At 47.1% G+C, this 17814-nt stretch overlaps 4 protein-coding genes; 3 read left to right on the top strand and 1 right to left on the bottom strand.

Moving 5' to 3' along the window:
• Positions 1-5211: 5211 nt before the first annotated feature.
• Positions 5212-9671, top strand: GSTUM_00008596001 (uncharacterized protein). XM_002840150.2 has 9 exons: positions 5212-5607; positions 5695-5736; positions 5858-6205; positions 6278-7026; positions 7146-7342; positions 7404-8566; positions 8645-8778; positions 8860-8938; positions 9152-9671. The coding sequence occupies exons 1-6, from the start codon at positions 5361-5363 to the stop codon at positions 7465-7467; spliced, it is 1647 nt and encodes a 548-aa protein (XP_002840196.1). The 5' UTR covers positions 5212-5360; the 3' UTR covers positions 7468-8566; positions 8645-8778; positions 8860-8938; positions 9152-9671.
• A 1400-nt stretch (positions 9672-11071) lies between these two features.
• GSTUM_00008597001 (uncharacterized protein) lies at positions 11072-11813 on the top strand (the record flags this gene model as incomplete). XM_002840151.2 has 4 exons in its annotated part: positions 11072-11131; positions 11192-11572; positions 11621-11715; positions 11776-11813. The coding sequence occupies exons 2-4, from the start codon at positions 11514-11516 to the stop codon at positions 11811-11813; spliced, it is 192 nt and encodes a 63-aa protein (XP_002840197.1). The 5' UTR covers positions 11072-11131; positions 11192-11513.
• Positions 11814-11819: 6 nt separating this feature from the next.
• On the bottom strand, positions 11820-14625 carry GSTUM_00008598001 (uncharacterized protein). XM_002840152.2 has 5 exons: positions 14505-14625; positions 13756-14445; positions 13310-13694; positions 12589-13215; positions 11820-12537 (listed from the first exon to the last, which is right to left on the bottom strand). Exons 1-5 carry the CDS (start codon positions 14564-14566, stop codon positions 12295-12297), a joined length of 2007 nt encoding a protein of 668 aa, XP_002840198.1. The 5' UTR covers positions 14567-14625; the 3' UTR covers positions 11820-12294.
• A 169-nt stretch (positions 14626-14794) lies between these two features.
• Positions 14795-16574, top strand: GSTUM_00008599001 (uncharacterized protein; the record flags this gene model as incomplete). Its single annotated transcript, XM_002840153.1, has 4 exons — positions 14795-14857; positions 14921-14988; positions 15048-15496; positions 15562-16574. 4 exons carry the CDS (start codon positions 14795-14797, stop codon positions 16572-16574), a joined length of 1593 nt encoding a protein of 530 aa, XP_002840199.1.
• Between the last annotated feature and the right edge of the window lie 1240 nt (positions 16575-17814).

A 17814-nucleotide genomic window follows, 5' to 3' on the forward strand; every position in this document is an offset into this window, starting at 1 on the left:
TACCAAGTCAAATGCCAAGTAACGAGTGATTGGCAGTGACGTTTATAGCCCACAGCCACGAGCGGTGAAGTTTACGGTAGACGCTAGTTGTGGAGCGGTGAGAAAAAACATACGGTAAACCGTACCCTCATTCGGCGCCTTCTGCCTGTGTCAGTCATCCGGTGAGACACAAAAAATCAATAGCACAACAAAGATAAAAAAGAAAGTAGAGCTGTCAGCTTACCTTACCGGGTGGTGAGGCAACACAACAGGCTGTCCCAAGCACGATGGCTTGATTATCTCGCATCCAAGATTTTTTGCTCGATCAGACATTCCGAATTTGCTTTTTTTTGTGTGTTTTTTGTTTTTTGTTTCTCTCTTTTGCTTGTCGTCCCGATCACCGTACTGTAACGAGGGCGCCCCGAGCGCCCGGTGGGGATACCGGTTGCCCGTCCGATCCGATCAAGGGTGGGTGGATGGCCAGAGCCCTGCATGTTATATACTTGGAAAGTTACGGTATCATAGCGGTGGGGTAAGTAATAAGAAAACAAGCTGCCGGTAAGATCCTACCGGTAGACTGTCCGGATGTCTCGGTGAGGCAGAGCGTCTACTTGCCGTAAAAATAAAAAACAAAAACAAAAATAAAAACAAAAATAAAGGTGGGGAAGAGATTCTAGAAGTGTGCTTTGAGGTTATTTTAAAGTGAGTTTATGCCAAGATACTAGGAAGGTTGAGTCAAGACAAATCGTATTATAAGACATAATATTATTATACATTTAAGAGCAGGTTTTTTTCTGTTTAATACTACATATCTAGCAACATATTCTCGGTCATGCTCACCTCCATGTAATGCTGTATGTAGTGTTTAGTACTTAAACTTCCTCTTGCTCCCCCCCATCTCCAGTCTCTTCTACAACTCCACAATCTTATACTAGTTCCTCTATCCAATCTTTCAGCTCATCCACAAAGACACAAGGCTTAAAATCTTGATACAGATTTCAGAATCTCAAATACTATTAATTGGAAGTGAGAAGTTGATAGCAGTAAATGCACTTCTAACTATATGGTAGGTATGATCATTGGTAAATATTTCTTGGTATTCCATAACAGATTAAGTGTGGAAAATTATCCTTCTTACTATGATATCATACTTTACTAAGATTAATTCCTGTAATCCAATGTTTAAATATTTTAAAAACTTGAAATAGTTTTTCAAAAATAAATATATAAATATTATTATGATATAATAAAAGAGGAAAAACATTAATGGCTGTTCTTTTAAAATATAGGTAGAATTGAGGAAACAGTAAAATGACTATTTGACTTGTAGTATAGATACACTCAAGAGAGTTTTTTTTTTTTTTTTTTGTTGAACACCTGAGGTTAAGTTCTTAGAGAAGTGTAGACTCTTAAATGTTGAATAGAACAATTATAAATAGAAAATATAATTATAATATGAGTATAGTACTGGTATTGTATCACTATATATCCATAGTCATGATCTTTATCTATTTATAATACTATTTATTTATGTTTTTCATGGCCTCTGAGGTTTTAATTACAGATATAATATATATATAATAATATGTATGTATATATTTTAGATATCATACCGTGACTCTAAGAATAATGCAAAGTTGAATTTAAAAGTTAACGCATATATTTTTAGTGGGTGATGGTATCACTATTTACAACATAGTACCATTTCTTAACGGTTGAGCTTAATTCAACAACTTTGCACAATTCTTTTCCATTCGAGTTTTTACGGCACTGGTTAGGTTGGGATCGCCCTCAGTTAGGGGGTGTTGTAAAAACTTCTTCAGTCAGTAAACACTGGCGCGACAGAATTTCACAATTGGCTAGTATGGGATTTCGGTGCTACGGACCGTGAACTTGGGCCGGTATATATCAACAAATCGCGGAAGGCCCGACCCATTTCTGATGGAGTGCCCAGAAGCCTCCGCGTTAACTTACTCTAGTGCTCGTGTAGGCTTGAAAAGATCCACTAGCATTGTTATAATGCATCTTCCAGCGGTCCAGGTTAGGCGGTTGGGCGCCCCTCTGGTGACAATAAGTTGGATAAGTTATATACTAAGGCCGTAGCAATACCGTATTGGTGGTGTTGAAGGGAGCGTTGTGTGACATGGCAGTCAGCTAAAGGGAGAGGAGGATACGGGATCTTCCGAATAGGTGACCTTGAGGATGACAGCTGCCGCCCCATTGGAGATCCAGGGTCTCCTCCCAACGGGGTACGTCTAGGGCGAGAACTAATCCTATTCTTACTCTAGATTCAGATCCTAACTGCCGGTCATGTATGACACAGCCTACGGTGGCTTCAAGCCTGGTGTATGTCAATGATCTAAGGTAGGTTTAGGGGGAACTTGGGACTCACCGCAAAGACAATCGTGTGGAGAAATAGGGGCACGGCACCAGAAGGGAAGTAGTTTCCAGAATACGAGGAGTAGGGTTTCGGCTTCGGAGGTGCTGGGTGGGTGAGCAGCAATCACGATCATGCATATCGGCCAGGATTACCACACGAACCAGGTTTAGCTGGAACTTCAAGTATTGTCTTAGCCATGTACTCGAGTACCGTACTCAAGTATAATATCATAATAGAGGTCAGGTTTCGCGCCAGAGATCTGATGGTACCGTACAGCGCGGTAGGGGTGAGGTGCAGGTCCGGCGGGTAGATCATTCCCTGCTCCAGGAGAAGGCTCTCTGGGACGCAGGGTTTCCAAAGTCTCCAGAGTGCCGTAGAAACAAGGTCTTGTGAGTGGATTGCGGGAGGAGCCGTTAGGTTACCCACTTCCCTGATTGACACATTATCTGTGTTTAACCACACAATCGCTAGAGTCTCGTTCCGCGAAGACCTACCCCGCTCTTTCTCACCCAAATGAAAACGGAAACATCCACGACAGGAGATTCCCCAATAGCGTTGGTGCTACGCATACGCTTATGGAACCAATGCCTAAAGACGTGGAGATAAAATGTGATCAGTTCAAGGACGAGTTTGGCCGAATCAACGTTGGGGAACAATCATTGACCGTTGGTTGGTTGGTTATTTGGTTGGTTTGCCCGAGAATAAAAATACTCGTAGATCCCTACTTGAGTGGTACCCCAAAAGGAAAGCCATCTGTCAGCATAGAACACTTAGGGATTCCATTAATAAGCAGCCGGGAAGAGTGCTCCAAGAAAGGCTTACTGGAAACATCCACGCCAGCTTTCCATCACGGGGGGAAGGAAAAAAGTAACGTTAGGATGAACTCAAATCGGGGAGTGGCTCACCTCACGCTTAGTTTGAATGGGCTCCTGGCCTGAAAAGTTTTTTTTATCTAGGGGAATCGATTCTCAGGATAGAAATGATGCTTGTATGAAGGAATCCATCTTGTGATCCACCACAAGAGGAACGAAGGGGCGTGGGCCAGATATTGAAAAGTGTAAATGACTGTGAGTTTGCCGTTCGGGGTTCGGAGGGTACAGTAGAATAGATTCTGCGTTGGCGATGAATCCACATATTAGCAGCTTGACCTACGGTAGAGAGTTAGGTTTGGTACTCGCTGGATGGTATATACAGTGGCCGAGGCTGCGGAGTGGTGACCGGGGGGTGCTAGGAATATATGAAGATGATTGCTCCTGCTTTCGTTGTTCATGGATTCACTCTTGATGGCTCACGATTCTGTGGACAAGGCCCTACCATTGGGTTCTCTCTCATTTCAATACCCAGGCACAGTGTAATCACGCAGCCTGCTCTAGCTAGCAGATTTATTTATCGGTGAGTGTAAATTCACGCCTTACTTCACCCTGTTGACTTGTGAGAACTGTCCTGTGACCGTGTGCGGCTTAACAAAGCACCCTCCCCATTGCACTAGAAGCGGAAAACAGCCAATCAGGTACATACAGCAAAGAGCTAGACTTACTAGCAGCAATAAGGTATGGCATCGGCATTAGACTACCTAGTGGTGTTTGTTGGATCAAGTACCGGGGAACAGACTTGGTGTGAAAGTGTTGTTCTCACGATACCAAGACGACCTCCTACTCGAGAAGCGGGGAATAATGGCGGAAAGGGTAACGGAGATTCCATTTGTGGGATCTAGGCCAATAACTAAGCCAGCATGGTGGAAATACTCCCTTGCTCTTCAGGATCCAGGGGTACCAAATACTGGAGTAAGGGCGTCAAAGTAGGCTGTTAAGGATACGATAAAAGACCGCATTTCGTCATATTACCGAGAACTACCGGCAACTCCGTCGTGTTGAATGGTTGGTTGCCATGAATATGTATGTAAGAATTCAGCTACCTATGGTATGGCACAATGCTCGAGTATATCCCGGTGTGCAGGGCAGATTTTCAAGACTTGTTTGCAATGGAGCCAGCAAGCGAGGATGCGTGGGGAAACCCTAGGGAAGAGAGGAATGAGCCTTGTCTACGTTCAATCGTTGAGTTCGAGTGCAGGTACAGTAGGGTAGTTTATATCTTCTTCGGCCAATACTGTTTTTTTAGTAGATGCCTTCTTAATATGTAAAAATTTAATTTAATTTATTCATGTTATTTACATGCCCAGATGTACTCGTAATTGTATGGCTTGCATGGCCGACGAGGGACTTCTCTTGTGAGTCTGGGTGAAGTAGATGGAGTCCTATAGACTTTTTTTTTTTCTCTCTCTCGCCGACCCCTCTCCAACCACTCAGCTTCATCGAAATACAACCCAGGACAAAGAGGCAACTACGACGCAGCCTACACACAAAGTTTACCGTACCTGTGCTTTTCTTTCGTCTTTCTGATCGCTCTTACTGTGCGAGCACTGTACCGGTACACTCACTCTCCTATAGCAGAAGAAGAAAATTGCACTAGCCTGCTGTGCTCAAGACTGGCCTGACAACTACCCACTGTGTGCGTATCAACCCTGCGAAGGGTATCCTGTACTGCGCTTTGCCATCTCCTGCCCACCACTACCGTGCGGGCCGGCATCATTTTCTGGTCGTGCGACACCTCGACCGCCCGCCTAGAGCCTCCATTCATTCCTCTCGACTCTGCACGCGTACGTGCAACCACGCTGTCGGCATCCACACGCTTCGCTCCCTCTGCGTGGCAGACTCGAGTAGGAGAATTGGAGGGGTCAGGAAGGGAGAGGAAATTAGAGAAATATTAAAAAAATTACACTCGACATCCGCCAAAGAGTGATCGCAGCGAGAAGGAAGGGAGGGCAAAAAAAAAAAAAAAAAAAAGGAAAGAAAGCGAGGCAGTACCGATCGATCAGCGCGCTGACATTCTGGGTGTAACCGGTTCGCCCTTTACAGCAGAGCGCTCAGTCGAATGCGGCGAAACAAGAGTCAACAATAACACTTGAAACTAATTCCACCCTTCCTCCAATCCTTCGTTCCAAATGACCGAGGTTCACCCTCCCGCAAGTGCGAGTAGCAATGGGGCTGCAGTGAGAGCCCCACATCCATCCGCTCAACAGAGTAATGGAGGGGGTGTCGGTACTTCTCAGGGCGGTGCATCTGGGAATTCGGCTTCTTCGTTGGGCACCGTTGGTGCTGAGCCGTCGGGCTCCCAATCTCCGACTACTTCGACTCCTGGCCAGACGTCTATGGGACGAAGCCCTAAAAAGCGCCGCAAGGTCAATCATGGTAAGACATTGGAGATTTTCCCTACCCTGTATAACCTTCCTGCGACAGCGTCTGGAACCTATAAACTGACTTAAGGTCGCGTGATAGCATGCGTGTATTGCCGAAGATCACACATGACGTGCGATGATGGTACGTAAGGAGAAAAAACCTCCGTTCGACTTAGTTATTCTCTCTGCTTTCTGCTACTTCCAACAGGCTGGCCGAGAGAACTCTATAGTGAGTGTAGAATGCTGATGTGCTACGTTGGCAGACCGGCCATGTATGCGTTGTGTGAAAAGAAATATAGGTCATTTATGTCACGACGAGCCTCGCGAACCCAAAAAGTCAAAGACAGAGTCCTCTACAACCACCCAGGAAAACGATCAGGAGGACTCGAATACCTCTCCTTCTAAGGCGTCAGTATCGCCTCCGGTCAACGGCATGTCAAAACCACTTGAGCAACAAGAGGTAAGAGCATCCACGGCAACTACTGCCTCCAATGTCTCGCTTCCTCCACCACCCATACCTCCCTCTAGGCCCGGTGCAGGGACGTCCATTGTCGCACCGTCCCCAGTCTCTGTAGCGCCGAGGGCAGCCCTCAATGGAGGTTCCCAAGCCTGTAAGTTGGACCCTGATATAAATACTTGGCTGCAACCCTTGTGAGGACCTTCTCGCTCATATTAAGTGACAGTTTTGGGAGTTACCGACTGGGATCATCCGCTGCCGCAACAACAAGCAACATCATATACCAATCCATATCATCATCAGTGGATGTTTTCCGCTCCGGAAGTGTCCAGCGAATTTAGTTTGCTGAGTGACTTCCTCGGCAATCTATACCCCGATGAGATCTTCACCGCCGATCAGAACCAGAGCCTGTTTTCAGACACATCATCCAACGTTCAACTGGGTCAATCTGGCACGAGTAATACCACCTTCAATCAGCAGAGGCTTCTACCGCCTGTAAACCCCAACTCAACATCGTCAATCCCTCGCCCAGGAAGTGCAAAGCCCTCGACCGAGAGGGCAAAGGAAAATTACTATCTCACTGCCGCGGATCCATCTCAGGATGCTCCGGAGGAGAGGATGAAACAGGTCCTAAAGGCGAAACTTGAAGCGGGCCTTCTGAAGCCTTTCAACTATGTAAAAGGATACGCCAGACTTTCGCAGTACATGGAGAAAAACATGGCGCACAGTTCGCGCAGAAGGATACTAGCGCAATTGGACAAGTTCAGACCAAAGTTCAGGGAGCGGACGCATCAGTTGACGGATCTCGATTTAGTTCACGTGGAAGAATGGTTTGAAAAGTCCTTACTTGAGTACGATCGAGTTTTTGCTTCCATGGCAGTCCCAGCTTGCCTCTGGCGGAGGACTGGAGAGATATTCAGAGGAAATAAGGAGTTTGCGGAACTTATAAGTGTCCCAATAGAGCAAATGAGAGATGTAAGCATCTTATTCCACGCTTGAGCGGGGGGCGGGGGCGGGCGCTTTGAAACTATCACTCATCACGGATGAATGCAAGGCTGCATGTTTCGTTAAACCGTTACTGATGGGTCAACTAGGGAAAGTTGGCGATTTATGAGCTAGTCGTAGAAGATTCTGCTGTAAGCTACTGGGAGAAATTCGGCACCATCGCCTTTGACACTACTCAAAAGGCTATGTTGACGAGCTGCCATTTGAAGAACCCTGATCCAAATGCTAAGGAAAAGCTCATCCATTGTTGCTTCTCATTCACGATTCGACGAGATATGAACGATATGTTGGTTACTCCCCGTCATCAGCGGCTAATATTCTACTGCTAACTGGCTTGTGAACCACAGTCCCGCACTAATAATTGGTAACTTTCTACCTATACACCCTAAAAAACATGGCTTTGGCGCATAAGAGCTGTTGATTCATAAATTGGGGGTTTACGCTTTTTTTTTTTGTCTTATGTCACTTCCGTCGCCAGATGTAATTCTATATAGGATAGCCTTTGACACCAATGATTGTAATGATTGCTTACCTGCATGCCACCTAAACGAGGCTTGGCTGAATCATTGCCTGACTCACTCCTGTCTATTGAGACCAAGATTCTACTTGCGGCGGGAGGGCATTACATGGCGAAGTTGTTACAATGCGCTCCTTTCTTGCATGCTTCTCACGGCGTTATGTGCAAAGCTGGCCTGGGGTTGAACGTTTGCTTTTATTTTCCTTTCTCTTAATTTTGTTTACTTTCTGTTTCACTTGTTCCCTTTTCCCTCCTTAGGAGACCCCCTGAAAAGGTGGGATGTCTGCTTCAAGACCAGTGATAGAGTGGTTGGCGATCAAATTGGAGATTCTGGTTTTAAATGACTTGCGTGGGCAGGAGGAGGGAGAGCACAGCCTATTGATTAAAGTTATTATCTGTGAGAAAGAAGTCCAATGTTGTGTGTGAGTAAGCTCTTACTCCTATATTTGCGGGGTGTACGAGTACAATTACATATGGGAATTGAAGTTGCAGGCTCCCGGAGACCCGTGTCTTGCCTTGCCATTGGACAATGCATGTACCCGAGAGAGAGGTGGGGGGGGGGGGGTAGCCCAATTCATTACATCTCCGGCCGGCACTTTTAGAGCTGTCAACTTTCCGCCGCTGCCACCATAGGCGGTCTTGCTCTCAGTTTCTCACTCCCATTGCCATACTCTTACGCACGAAGCCGTCCCTTCTGCCCGTCACCGTGGTCCATACATTTATACATCTATTCATACACCCACTTATACCTCCCAGAATCCAACCTCTTCTGGTTATCTACCTCTCCATCTAATTCTCTGGCCGGATAGAGAGCTACCACTGCCGGATGGTAGGTTATCCCCCTCACTCCCACCCATCCTAACACAGCAGCTTCGGGCTATATCCGTTCCAACAGCTCCCTAGTTTGCTTGCCGGCCAACGGATATCAGTGAGAAAATTGTACCCCAGATGCCCCCTTGGACACACCGCAGGAAAAGATCAAGGTTTTTTATGGTCAATCGCCCCCGAATCGCCTTGTGCTGCTTCGTAGATGCAGACTCGTAGAAACTGACCTTACTTTCCGTACTCCAGCATCATTCTTCGAAATATACCGAGATCTTACAACTCAATCTTACAAGGTCCGCTTGAGCATCCGACTCGTGGAAGGGGCTGAGTTAGCTGAAAAAACGGGCAAAAAAACGTGCAAGTGAGAACCAAATTGAGGGGTACGTGGATCTGGGTATCCCCCCCAACGAAATTATGGGATCGAGCGACCAAAAATGCTCATGGGGGCTTGAGGCCAGCAGCGCAATAATAATAATAACAAGTGGTCTGGCTCACGGAGTAGCCGGTCTCCTAATGGTATTATGATTCGTTTTCTTAATGGTAGGTGGTGAACACTAAACCCCTCAAGTTCACCTATTGGTGCATTTCATGGTCGACTGCTCATACCCTTCTCGCGGGTGTGGGATTGAGAATACTACGCGCCTCTTTCAGACGGTCGTGAGGGTCGCTGGAGCATGCCTAGGCTACTAACCAAGCATCTCTCTGGCCGTCTCACCGTTTTAATGATACTAACAGTGCTGGTCAAGTGAGTAGGACATGGTGAGCGTCAATGGGCCATAAATGTTGCGGAAAACACCACCAAGCACCATGAGGAAATATTCAAGCCTACTGGCAGCAGCAGCTGGCTCCCGGACGATTAACTATGGGATAGAGTCTGGTATCAGTACTGTGCTTTCGGACCGTCGTTGCATGGCGGCAGTTAAACCACTCTTTGGTAGCTTATATGTATAGCAGAGTGGCAGATACATGGGCAAAGAGTTCACAACGTTTATGGATTCACTATGAAAGATCGGTCACCAACTACCGCCGCACAATGTCCTATGTAAGTCATTGAGTAGGTCTGGAGATCTTTCGGTGTAATCAATGGAATCAACCCTGTGGTATTTTCTCGAACTAGGGTACAACCTTCGTTTGTGCGTCATGCATGACCATTGCACGGTTTCCCCGTCTGATGATATCCGCACAACCATGCTGCTGATATGGAGGGAGTATTGTTGGTGGGCAATGCAGTCATTGCGAACTCAAAAGAGGAAAACTTGAATTGTGCAAGGAAGCTAGTTGGTGCAATTATCAAAGATTGGCCAGCAGACCCCACAGCATATCTGCTGAAATCACAGTTGGCCGTGGCCAAGCACTAAGCTGCACGAGAGAATATTGGGTGGTACTTTCAAAAGTGGTGGGCCGTACACCCCACAAACGTAAATTTCGGTGTCATCGTGGTAGTGGCCCATGTCTCAGTTTCTAGGGATACTACCCAACCCGCGTGCAGGTGCCTAGATGAGTTTTTGGCAAAGAGATTCTTGCGCCTGGCCACCCCGGTTGGGCAGAGAATATAATTGTCATGCGACCTGGGATTACGACGACATTGACAACCTGAAATGACCTCGCCCGCCAAAGCCTATCCAAGTAATAAGGAATCCCTTGCGGAATTGCTTGATCCTGAGGTTACTTGTGGCGCACAGAGCGTACAACGAAAAGTTGTGGAGAAGATTTACTCGGTGGGGAAATATGATATCTCCGTTTCTTGGTGGCGTATATGCACGCACTCCATTCCCGACGAAAACAGACGGTCATATCAGGCTATGATTCACCGGTGTGCATTTACCGGCTCACAGGTATTGAGGTCGGTACATTGCCAACCACGGGGGGCCTTGTGCTATAAAAACTGGAAACTTCGAATTTAAAGGAGAGTATGATAGGATGGATGAGCAAACACTGAGTACTACTCTTGTTAGGTAGTTGATGTTTGAGGCAGCCCAAATATATCAAACAAGGGATCAGGTATGTAGAGCATAACAACTATTGAGCGTATAAGTTAGTAAAAGTTATTCTGGCTATTGGCTGCCCGCAGATAATGGACGAAACCAATGATTTATAACGAAACCTCATGCCCTACCGTAAAATCTCGTGAAATCCACTATCTCCGCCGGCCCTGTGGTGATCTCAGGATTCAGAGACAAAGACTCAGGAGAAGGGTTAGCGTTTTCCCGGCACATTATGGGATCGGTCTACGGGGTGTTGCGGAGGACGTGGATGGACTCGTGGCGGTGTAGGAGTAACTTTGTAGTCTCGGAGTGTTGTTTATCCAAAGAGAATGCCTTGACGTTTTGTGGTGGATTGGTTGTGCAAAGGGGGCTCGGGGTCCACCATTGAGAACAGGACAGTAGATGAGCAGTATTGAGAAAAGAAACGATCTTCTAACCTTTCTTTTTTTCCGCAACATTTGTTGTTGTTCTCTATGATTGAGTCTTGACCCATGGCCTGCCTGCCGATTCTCACCAAAGAAAAGAACGCTAACGGCGAAGCAGAGACCCCAACAATGTGTCGGGTCTTATTAATTCTGGTAACCTGTTAGGTTAAACCCACCCTGGGCTGGCGGATATAGTGGATTTCACGAGATTTTACGGTACTACGATACACTATAGATTGCTAGGAAACCTGCAATAGGATAATGAGGATGTCCCCAGAAATTTTTGATATCATACAGAGGATCGACCTGGGCGAGTCCGAGTGGTTCGTAATTCACTACCTTACTCGTGCAAGGGTTCGTCTTTCAACTGACTCTATAGCAAGATATTGGAGGGGAGGAGCGTGGGGGGCTCGATCCGAGCGAGCCCTAGGTCTCTCTCCCTCTCTATGCAGTGCTCTAGAGCCATCGCAGGGAAATGTGGTACAGTATGCACAGTACCCCTTCGAAATACCGGCACTGTTGTTGGGTGGGCGGGTGAGTAGTCGTCCCCCAAATCAGGATCTGGATAGATTACATCGACCTGTTTTCTTTCCTTCTCCGCTTGTTCTTCTGGGTTTACTGGATATTCCCTATCTGGAAAAACTTTCGCGCGACCTCCAGCGTCGAGTTAGTTCTACTGATACTAGCACCGGGGACAGCTTCTCAATGTCACGTCGCCACTCTGCCACTTATACAATTTCTAGAAGTAAAGGATCCGGTGAGAGGTAAACCGAGGACGAGGTTGAGGATCAAAACAAGGAGCCTTTTTGCAGGGACCATTCCTATGCGGTCCTGAGCCTGCCTGCCAAAGAGGGGTATCACTTGGGTGTGTCGAGATGCGGTATATCATATGCTTCGGAACCGTGGGGTATGTATGCCCTTGATCAACTTTAGTGCTTAGGGCCATATCATACTGATTCTCCTGCAGAGGCTACCGGAGGAGAGGGACAGAACCCTCTCCGATGAGCGACGTTATAGAACCATCAAGGCGAATTAAATTTTTAGGCCACCCCCAAACTAGCATGACCCAAGGGTCACCAAAAATCACCCATGCCACACCATCAATGCTTATCAAAACCCAACTGGCATGGGTGAGTAGGCGCCCACCTCCCTCCCTGTCAGGAGCAAGCGAGTATCTCACAAATGCACCCAGGAAACACTACCAACTCACTTTCCTTTTCTCTCCCCCCTTTTTCTTTCCATTCGTTCATCCAGTCTTCCACTCCCTCCCACGAGAGCGGAGGCTAGACTGGTAAAGGGTCTCCTGCATTTATCAACTATTCTAGGGTTGGATTTTTTTCTTTTCCCTTCCCAATTCTCAGTTAGTACGCCCAACCTCTCTCCTTCCTTCAGCTCGAGCAATCCCCCCTTTCACCCTACTATACAAAAACAAAATCTAATAATCAGCACTCCATGACAAAAACTAGTGCAAAAGTTGACATAATCCTCAAGGACCCAAGCCTGCCTGATTTTGCTTCCAGGCACGAGCAGCCTGTAGCATATTGAGGATTCGGGCGTTGGACTGCTCATCGGCGGGGAACATGTACTCCATGTACTCCTCGTAGGTATCGTCGTCCAGCTTTCTCCTCTTCTTGACCTTGCTGGGCATCTGCGCTTCCACCTTCTTCTGGTCTTCGGGAGTGCCGTGCGTTTGCTCGAATGCTTTCCAGGCGTTGAGGAGTGCGACGCGCTACATATATCTCCATTAGACCCCGCAACTCTCTGGTAATGGGGAACAAACCTCCTCCTTAAGCTCCTTCTCCTTCAATCTTTTATACGCCCTCTCGAAAATCTCCCTCGCGCGCGCCTTAGTTTCCTCGCTAACGCTGTCCTCATCCTCGCCCTCATCTGCGTTGACTTCGAAGTGTGCATAGCTGATCCAGACCTTAACATGGTCCGTCTTCTCCAGCAGGCGCTCGAAGAGACCTCTAACCTTATCAAACTCACCGCCCTCCTCTTCAAAGTCGATGTAGGCCTTCCACAGCAGCTCCGGCATGTCCAGTAGCTCCTGATCCACGGCGAGTTCGAAGATGGCGCGAACGCGGTCGCAGTCCTCCAGCGCCATTTCCAGCTCCGCGAACCGGATCCAGGTCTGTGCGTTGGATGGGTTGAACTCGATGTGCTTCTCATAGAGCGTGCGACAGCGGGAGAACTCGTGCAGTCGAGTTTCGAGCGATATGTAGCCTTTGAAGAGTTTGTCCTTTGGACAGGCGCCGATCGCCTGGCCCAGGGTTTTTCGCGCGGCGGGGAGGTTGAAGTGTCGCACTTCGAAGTGTGCCTTTAGGAGCCAGATTTTGGCGAAGGTGAAACGTTTGTGTGGGATTAGGTTTAGGCATTCGTTGTAGATTTGGCGGGTGCGGTCGATGTCCTGGTGGAGAGGTTAGCTGTCGCTTGTTTGTGGGTTTGTGGATCACAGGCGGTGGGATATGTTGGCAGTGGGAAGGGTTGAATTGTGGGCGTACCTTCCCTTTCATCTCTTCCCAGAGGGCATAGAATACCCAGAGGTAGATATATCTTCTCCAATGTCTTTTATCCTTGGTTGGGGGGATATTTGCAATCGCTCGCTCGTAAACATCTCGTACCCTATCTTTATCCCCAAGTGTCTCCTCCAGCCTGGCGTAATCAAACCAGACGTCATAGTTCTTTGGATTCTCCTTGATCTGCTCCTCGTACTGGACTCGCCGTTTGGACAGGATCACATCTTCTACACCTTCACGTTCACCGAACTGCTTCTCAAACGTTGTGTATGACTTGTGCAGTAATTGAGATTTAGATCTTGGCAAACGGTCAAGAGCGTATTGGTAGATCACTCGGGCACGCTCATACTCCTTTAGCTTAGCTTCATACCTAGAGAGAATCGTCAGTATTTACGTACGGGTTGTCCCAAGGCAAATATAAATAATCGTACCTAGCATAGGCAATGAAGAGTTTCTCATCCATGAACTCCTCACCCAAGGTCTCGACAGCCAATGTGTAGACTTCCCGGACGTTATCCTCAGTTCCAAACTCCTCCTCAAAACGTGCCCACTTTATCCAATTCCTTGGCTCAGGGTGGACTTGGGTGAACCTTTGAAAGATAGTTCTCGCCCTTGCAAATTCGTCGTACCGCTTCTCAAGCTTGATGTATGCACTCCACGCCGCTTCGTCAGGCTCCCACGACATCCACCTCTCAAAAACCTGCCGAGTGCCAGGGATATTACCCAATGTCTCTTCCATGTAAACATACTTATACCACAGTTTATCCACCCGCGGCAGGATTGTAACCGCACGATCAAGTAAATTTCGGGCATGGTTTATGTTCCGAGTCTTCATTTCTGCCTCAATGTACCGTAGCCATAACACAACGGAACGGGAATCGACGTCTAAAGCCCTCTCGAAAATTGAACGGGCACGAGCGTATTCCTTCTGATCGAGCTCCCATTGTGCATAGCGCATCCAGTTGTTCATGTTAATCCGATTACGGCGCACATAGTCTTCGAATTCCTTGCGCTTCCGGCCTTGAAACTCATGAAGCTCTTCGAGATCTGCAAATCGTTGTGTCGGTGCCTGGAGTCCTTGCTCTTGCCGTTCGAAAGCTTCTCGAAGAATTTGTTCGGCACTGTGATGCTTGTTAGTTTTGCATGGCAAAGATAGTTTGTCCAGAGTGTTGAGATATACCTGATTTGCTGGGTGCTTGCTCCCTTGTTTTTAACACGGGGGGGTCCACGCGAGGCCTCCATTATTTGAGTTCTCGATTTCTTTTCGTTAAGATGGAGCTTTTGAAAATCGTGGTCGGGGGTTGTCGTAGATTGTTGAGTTGAAGCTCTTGGAGTGAAACGCGACCTTGAGACAAAAACTATGCTGCAGGGTTCGACAAAGGTTACCCGCTCTTTATCACGTGGTAGCTTCACCGAGCACAAAGTCGCCCACGACAAAAGACCTTCAAATCCTTCAAAAGATTCAGAAACATGTTTGCCTTTCGATCACGGTCCGCTGTGACTCGTGTACGGACCATACGAAGGCCTTTAGGGGTATGCTTTCGTTCAAGAGGTGTCAATGGCTAGAATTGATTGAACTGATAATTTTATGGATAGGTATGTTCAGTCCTACCAAGGTCAAATTTTTCGACGGCAGCTCTACTACGCCAGGAAATTACTGAGGAGTAGGTCCCAGTCACTTTACAATAGCGGATTATATTGGATTTTTCCTGACGGGAATTAGGACTTCCGCCAGCAATCCAGGTGCCGGTGCGGCAGATCCCGATGCCGACCCGGAACCTCGCATCCCCTTAAGTATTCAGTCCGTCTGGTACCGGCCTTTCAAACGTAAGGCGGAACATGGCCTCCCAGTATGCAATCTCCAGATACGGTCTTACAACGTTCGTAACTTGGAGTTCATGTGTGACTTTGCCCTCCGCGCAGCCTACTACCTGAACCTCCCGGCGTCCGGACCTGTACCACTTCCCAGAAAGACTGAGAGATGGACTGTTCCCCGAGGCCATTTCGTTCACAAGAAGTCCCAAGAGAATTTTGAGAGAGTCACATATAAGCGGTTAATTCAGATTAAGGATGGTCATCCGGAAACGGTGGAGATCTGGTTGGCTTACTTGAAGAAGCACCAGTTCTACGGAACCGGTATGAAGGCGAACGTCTGGGGATTCGAGGAATTGGGTAACACTCTCACCGTGGGTGTTATATATATATTCATCACTTGTACTAATTTGGGGTTTTTGTAGGTGTTGGCAAACGGATGAATGTTAGCTTGGACAATTTACGAGACGTGGCAGCGAAGCCGAAATGGGCACATAGCGGAGTCGGAAAGACTCTTGAAACAACTGAGAGGGCTGCGGAAATTTTGAACAGCCCAGAATACAAGGCTCTCGCAAACGCGACTGATGTAGAAGAAGCCGAAAGGGAGGTTCTTCAAGCTGCTCCGCTGGAGACAATAGAGGGTTTGGAAGGAGCTTTAGAAGCCGAAGTGGAGGAGACTATACAGAAGGTGGAGGAGGAAGCAATGAAGGCCGAAGAGTCAAGAGAGGAGGCCGAGGTAAATGCGGTATATCAGATGGTTGATGAAACGGCTGAGTTGGAAGAACCGACCGAGCTCAAGGCCCAACCGATCGGTGAAGTCAAGGCCGAGACACAGACTGATCCCTTGGGACCTTCCTCTGCGATAGAGGGCGTCCCTGTAACGACTACTTCACCAGTGGCTGACGTTGCCGAACAGCTTCCAGTAGCTCAAGCTCAGGAGGAAGTATGCATACTCGCAGCCTCCACGATAGAAACTATGCCATCAGAGGTGAAGGAGGTGCCAGACCTTCCTAAAGACCCTTCAGCGGATCAAGCAGAGGAAGTCGTAGCAATCATTACACCCTCTGGGACCTTGGCGGCAGCTACAGCCTTAGTGGCAGATACTCCAAAGGAGACAGCGCCAGAGGAGCCACTTGCCGAAACAATTAGGGCTACTCCTTTGCCATTAGAAACCTCAGCTACAGATCCAGTAGTGGAGACTCCTGCAACAACAGTTGAAGAACCATTAGGACCCCCCGAAACCGCTGCCCTAGAGGAGGAATTTCGACCAGAGACGGAATCTCAGGGCGACACCGCTCAGACGGCTCCAGAAGTTACCAAGGTACAGAAGGCCGAGGTTGGGGTAGAAATCGAGGTCGAGAAGGCGGCTAAAGAGACAGCCGCTAATGAGACAACAAATGTGGATGCGGTCGAACCGAAAACGGACAAAATGGGCTAGACTAAATATTTTGGGTTTTTTTTTGTACTATATCCTAGGCTTTGGGCGATTCTGGAAGTAGGTACGAGGCTGGTAACAAAAATCATCGGTAGAAGTGCGTTTAACACCCAAAGTACCCATGTTGACAACATTGTAACTCCACCTTTATTCCATTGATAAAACCCAAGATCTATTGCTTATTCCTTGGGGTTTCTCTTCTGGGTTTTTACGAATATATATCTCATTTTCTGGAATGCCCATTGACCAGAGAGCAAAAGTGACATTGGGTCTTGGCACTTTTTGTATGGAAAACTATAGTTTTTTGGCCATTTTTCAACTTCGATTGAGTAATTTTAGCTGCCAAAGAATCAATTTGATTTTGCTAGACCTAAGCTTTTGTGTATGAAAAGTTGGCATAGTTCTGAAACTTATAAAGATATTTTTTGCATTCTTTCGGTACCCTAGGGAGGGGATTCAACTACCTAAAGTCGGCTACTTTTGGTGTGGTACCATTACACTACCGGTGACTTTTGTTACCAGCCTCGTACTGTACATTTAACGGTAAAAGTCTTCAATGCCACAATCCTGGCGCAAAAAATATCTAGAATGCCACAGCACCTGAGACTAGTTTTGTCTCTGGTTTTTTTCTACAACTACAAATGTTTATATAAAGTAACTCATAGTTTAGCTAACAGTATACATAAAGGAGCCCAAGGAAAGAAAAACATTTATGTAGATGTCTGTCATAATTGTCAGTGATAAGAACTTGGCAGCTCAAACACAGGACAATTGGAAAGAATATTCTCACCTTAATTATAGGGTTTTTTTTTGCATGTATGAGTATTATGACCTACTTGATTACATGTAGAGCAATGGTGAGGAGCCCAGTTGGGTATGTGGGGAAGGCCGCCAGCAATTTGCTGAATCCGAGCACGGCTTCTGGCTTCATTAGTGTCAATTCTCTCCTTTTTGGACCACCCCTGTGGCACGTGAGTGGTAGGTGGAAAGACATCTCCAAGAACTAGATTGGTGATATCAACAGGTATAAAGTTTGTAGCATAAGTGTCCTGTCAGGGAGAAGTAGCCAGAACCTGGGGACAAAAATCAAGTAAAGGCTGGAATATACATGCAATCGCATACCCACAAGGTATATTATTTTGCTGAAAATGAACGCATCCACATGATTTTGTCTCTAGATTGACAATGTAGACTTGCCTATTTGGTTGCTGAATACGGATAATTGTGGGAGAGGTAAGTTGTA

Source organism: Tuber melanosporum, assembly GCF_000151645.1.
Source record: "Tuber melanosporum whole genome shotgun sequence assembly, scaffold_49, strain Mel28".
In the NCBI taxonomy this organism is placed as follows: domain Eukaryota; kingdom Fungi; phylum Ascomycota; class Pezizomycetes; order Pezizales; family Tuberaceae; genus Tuber; species Tuber melanosporum.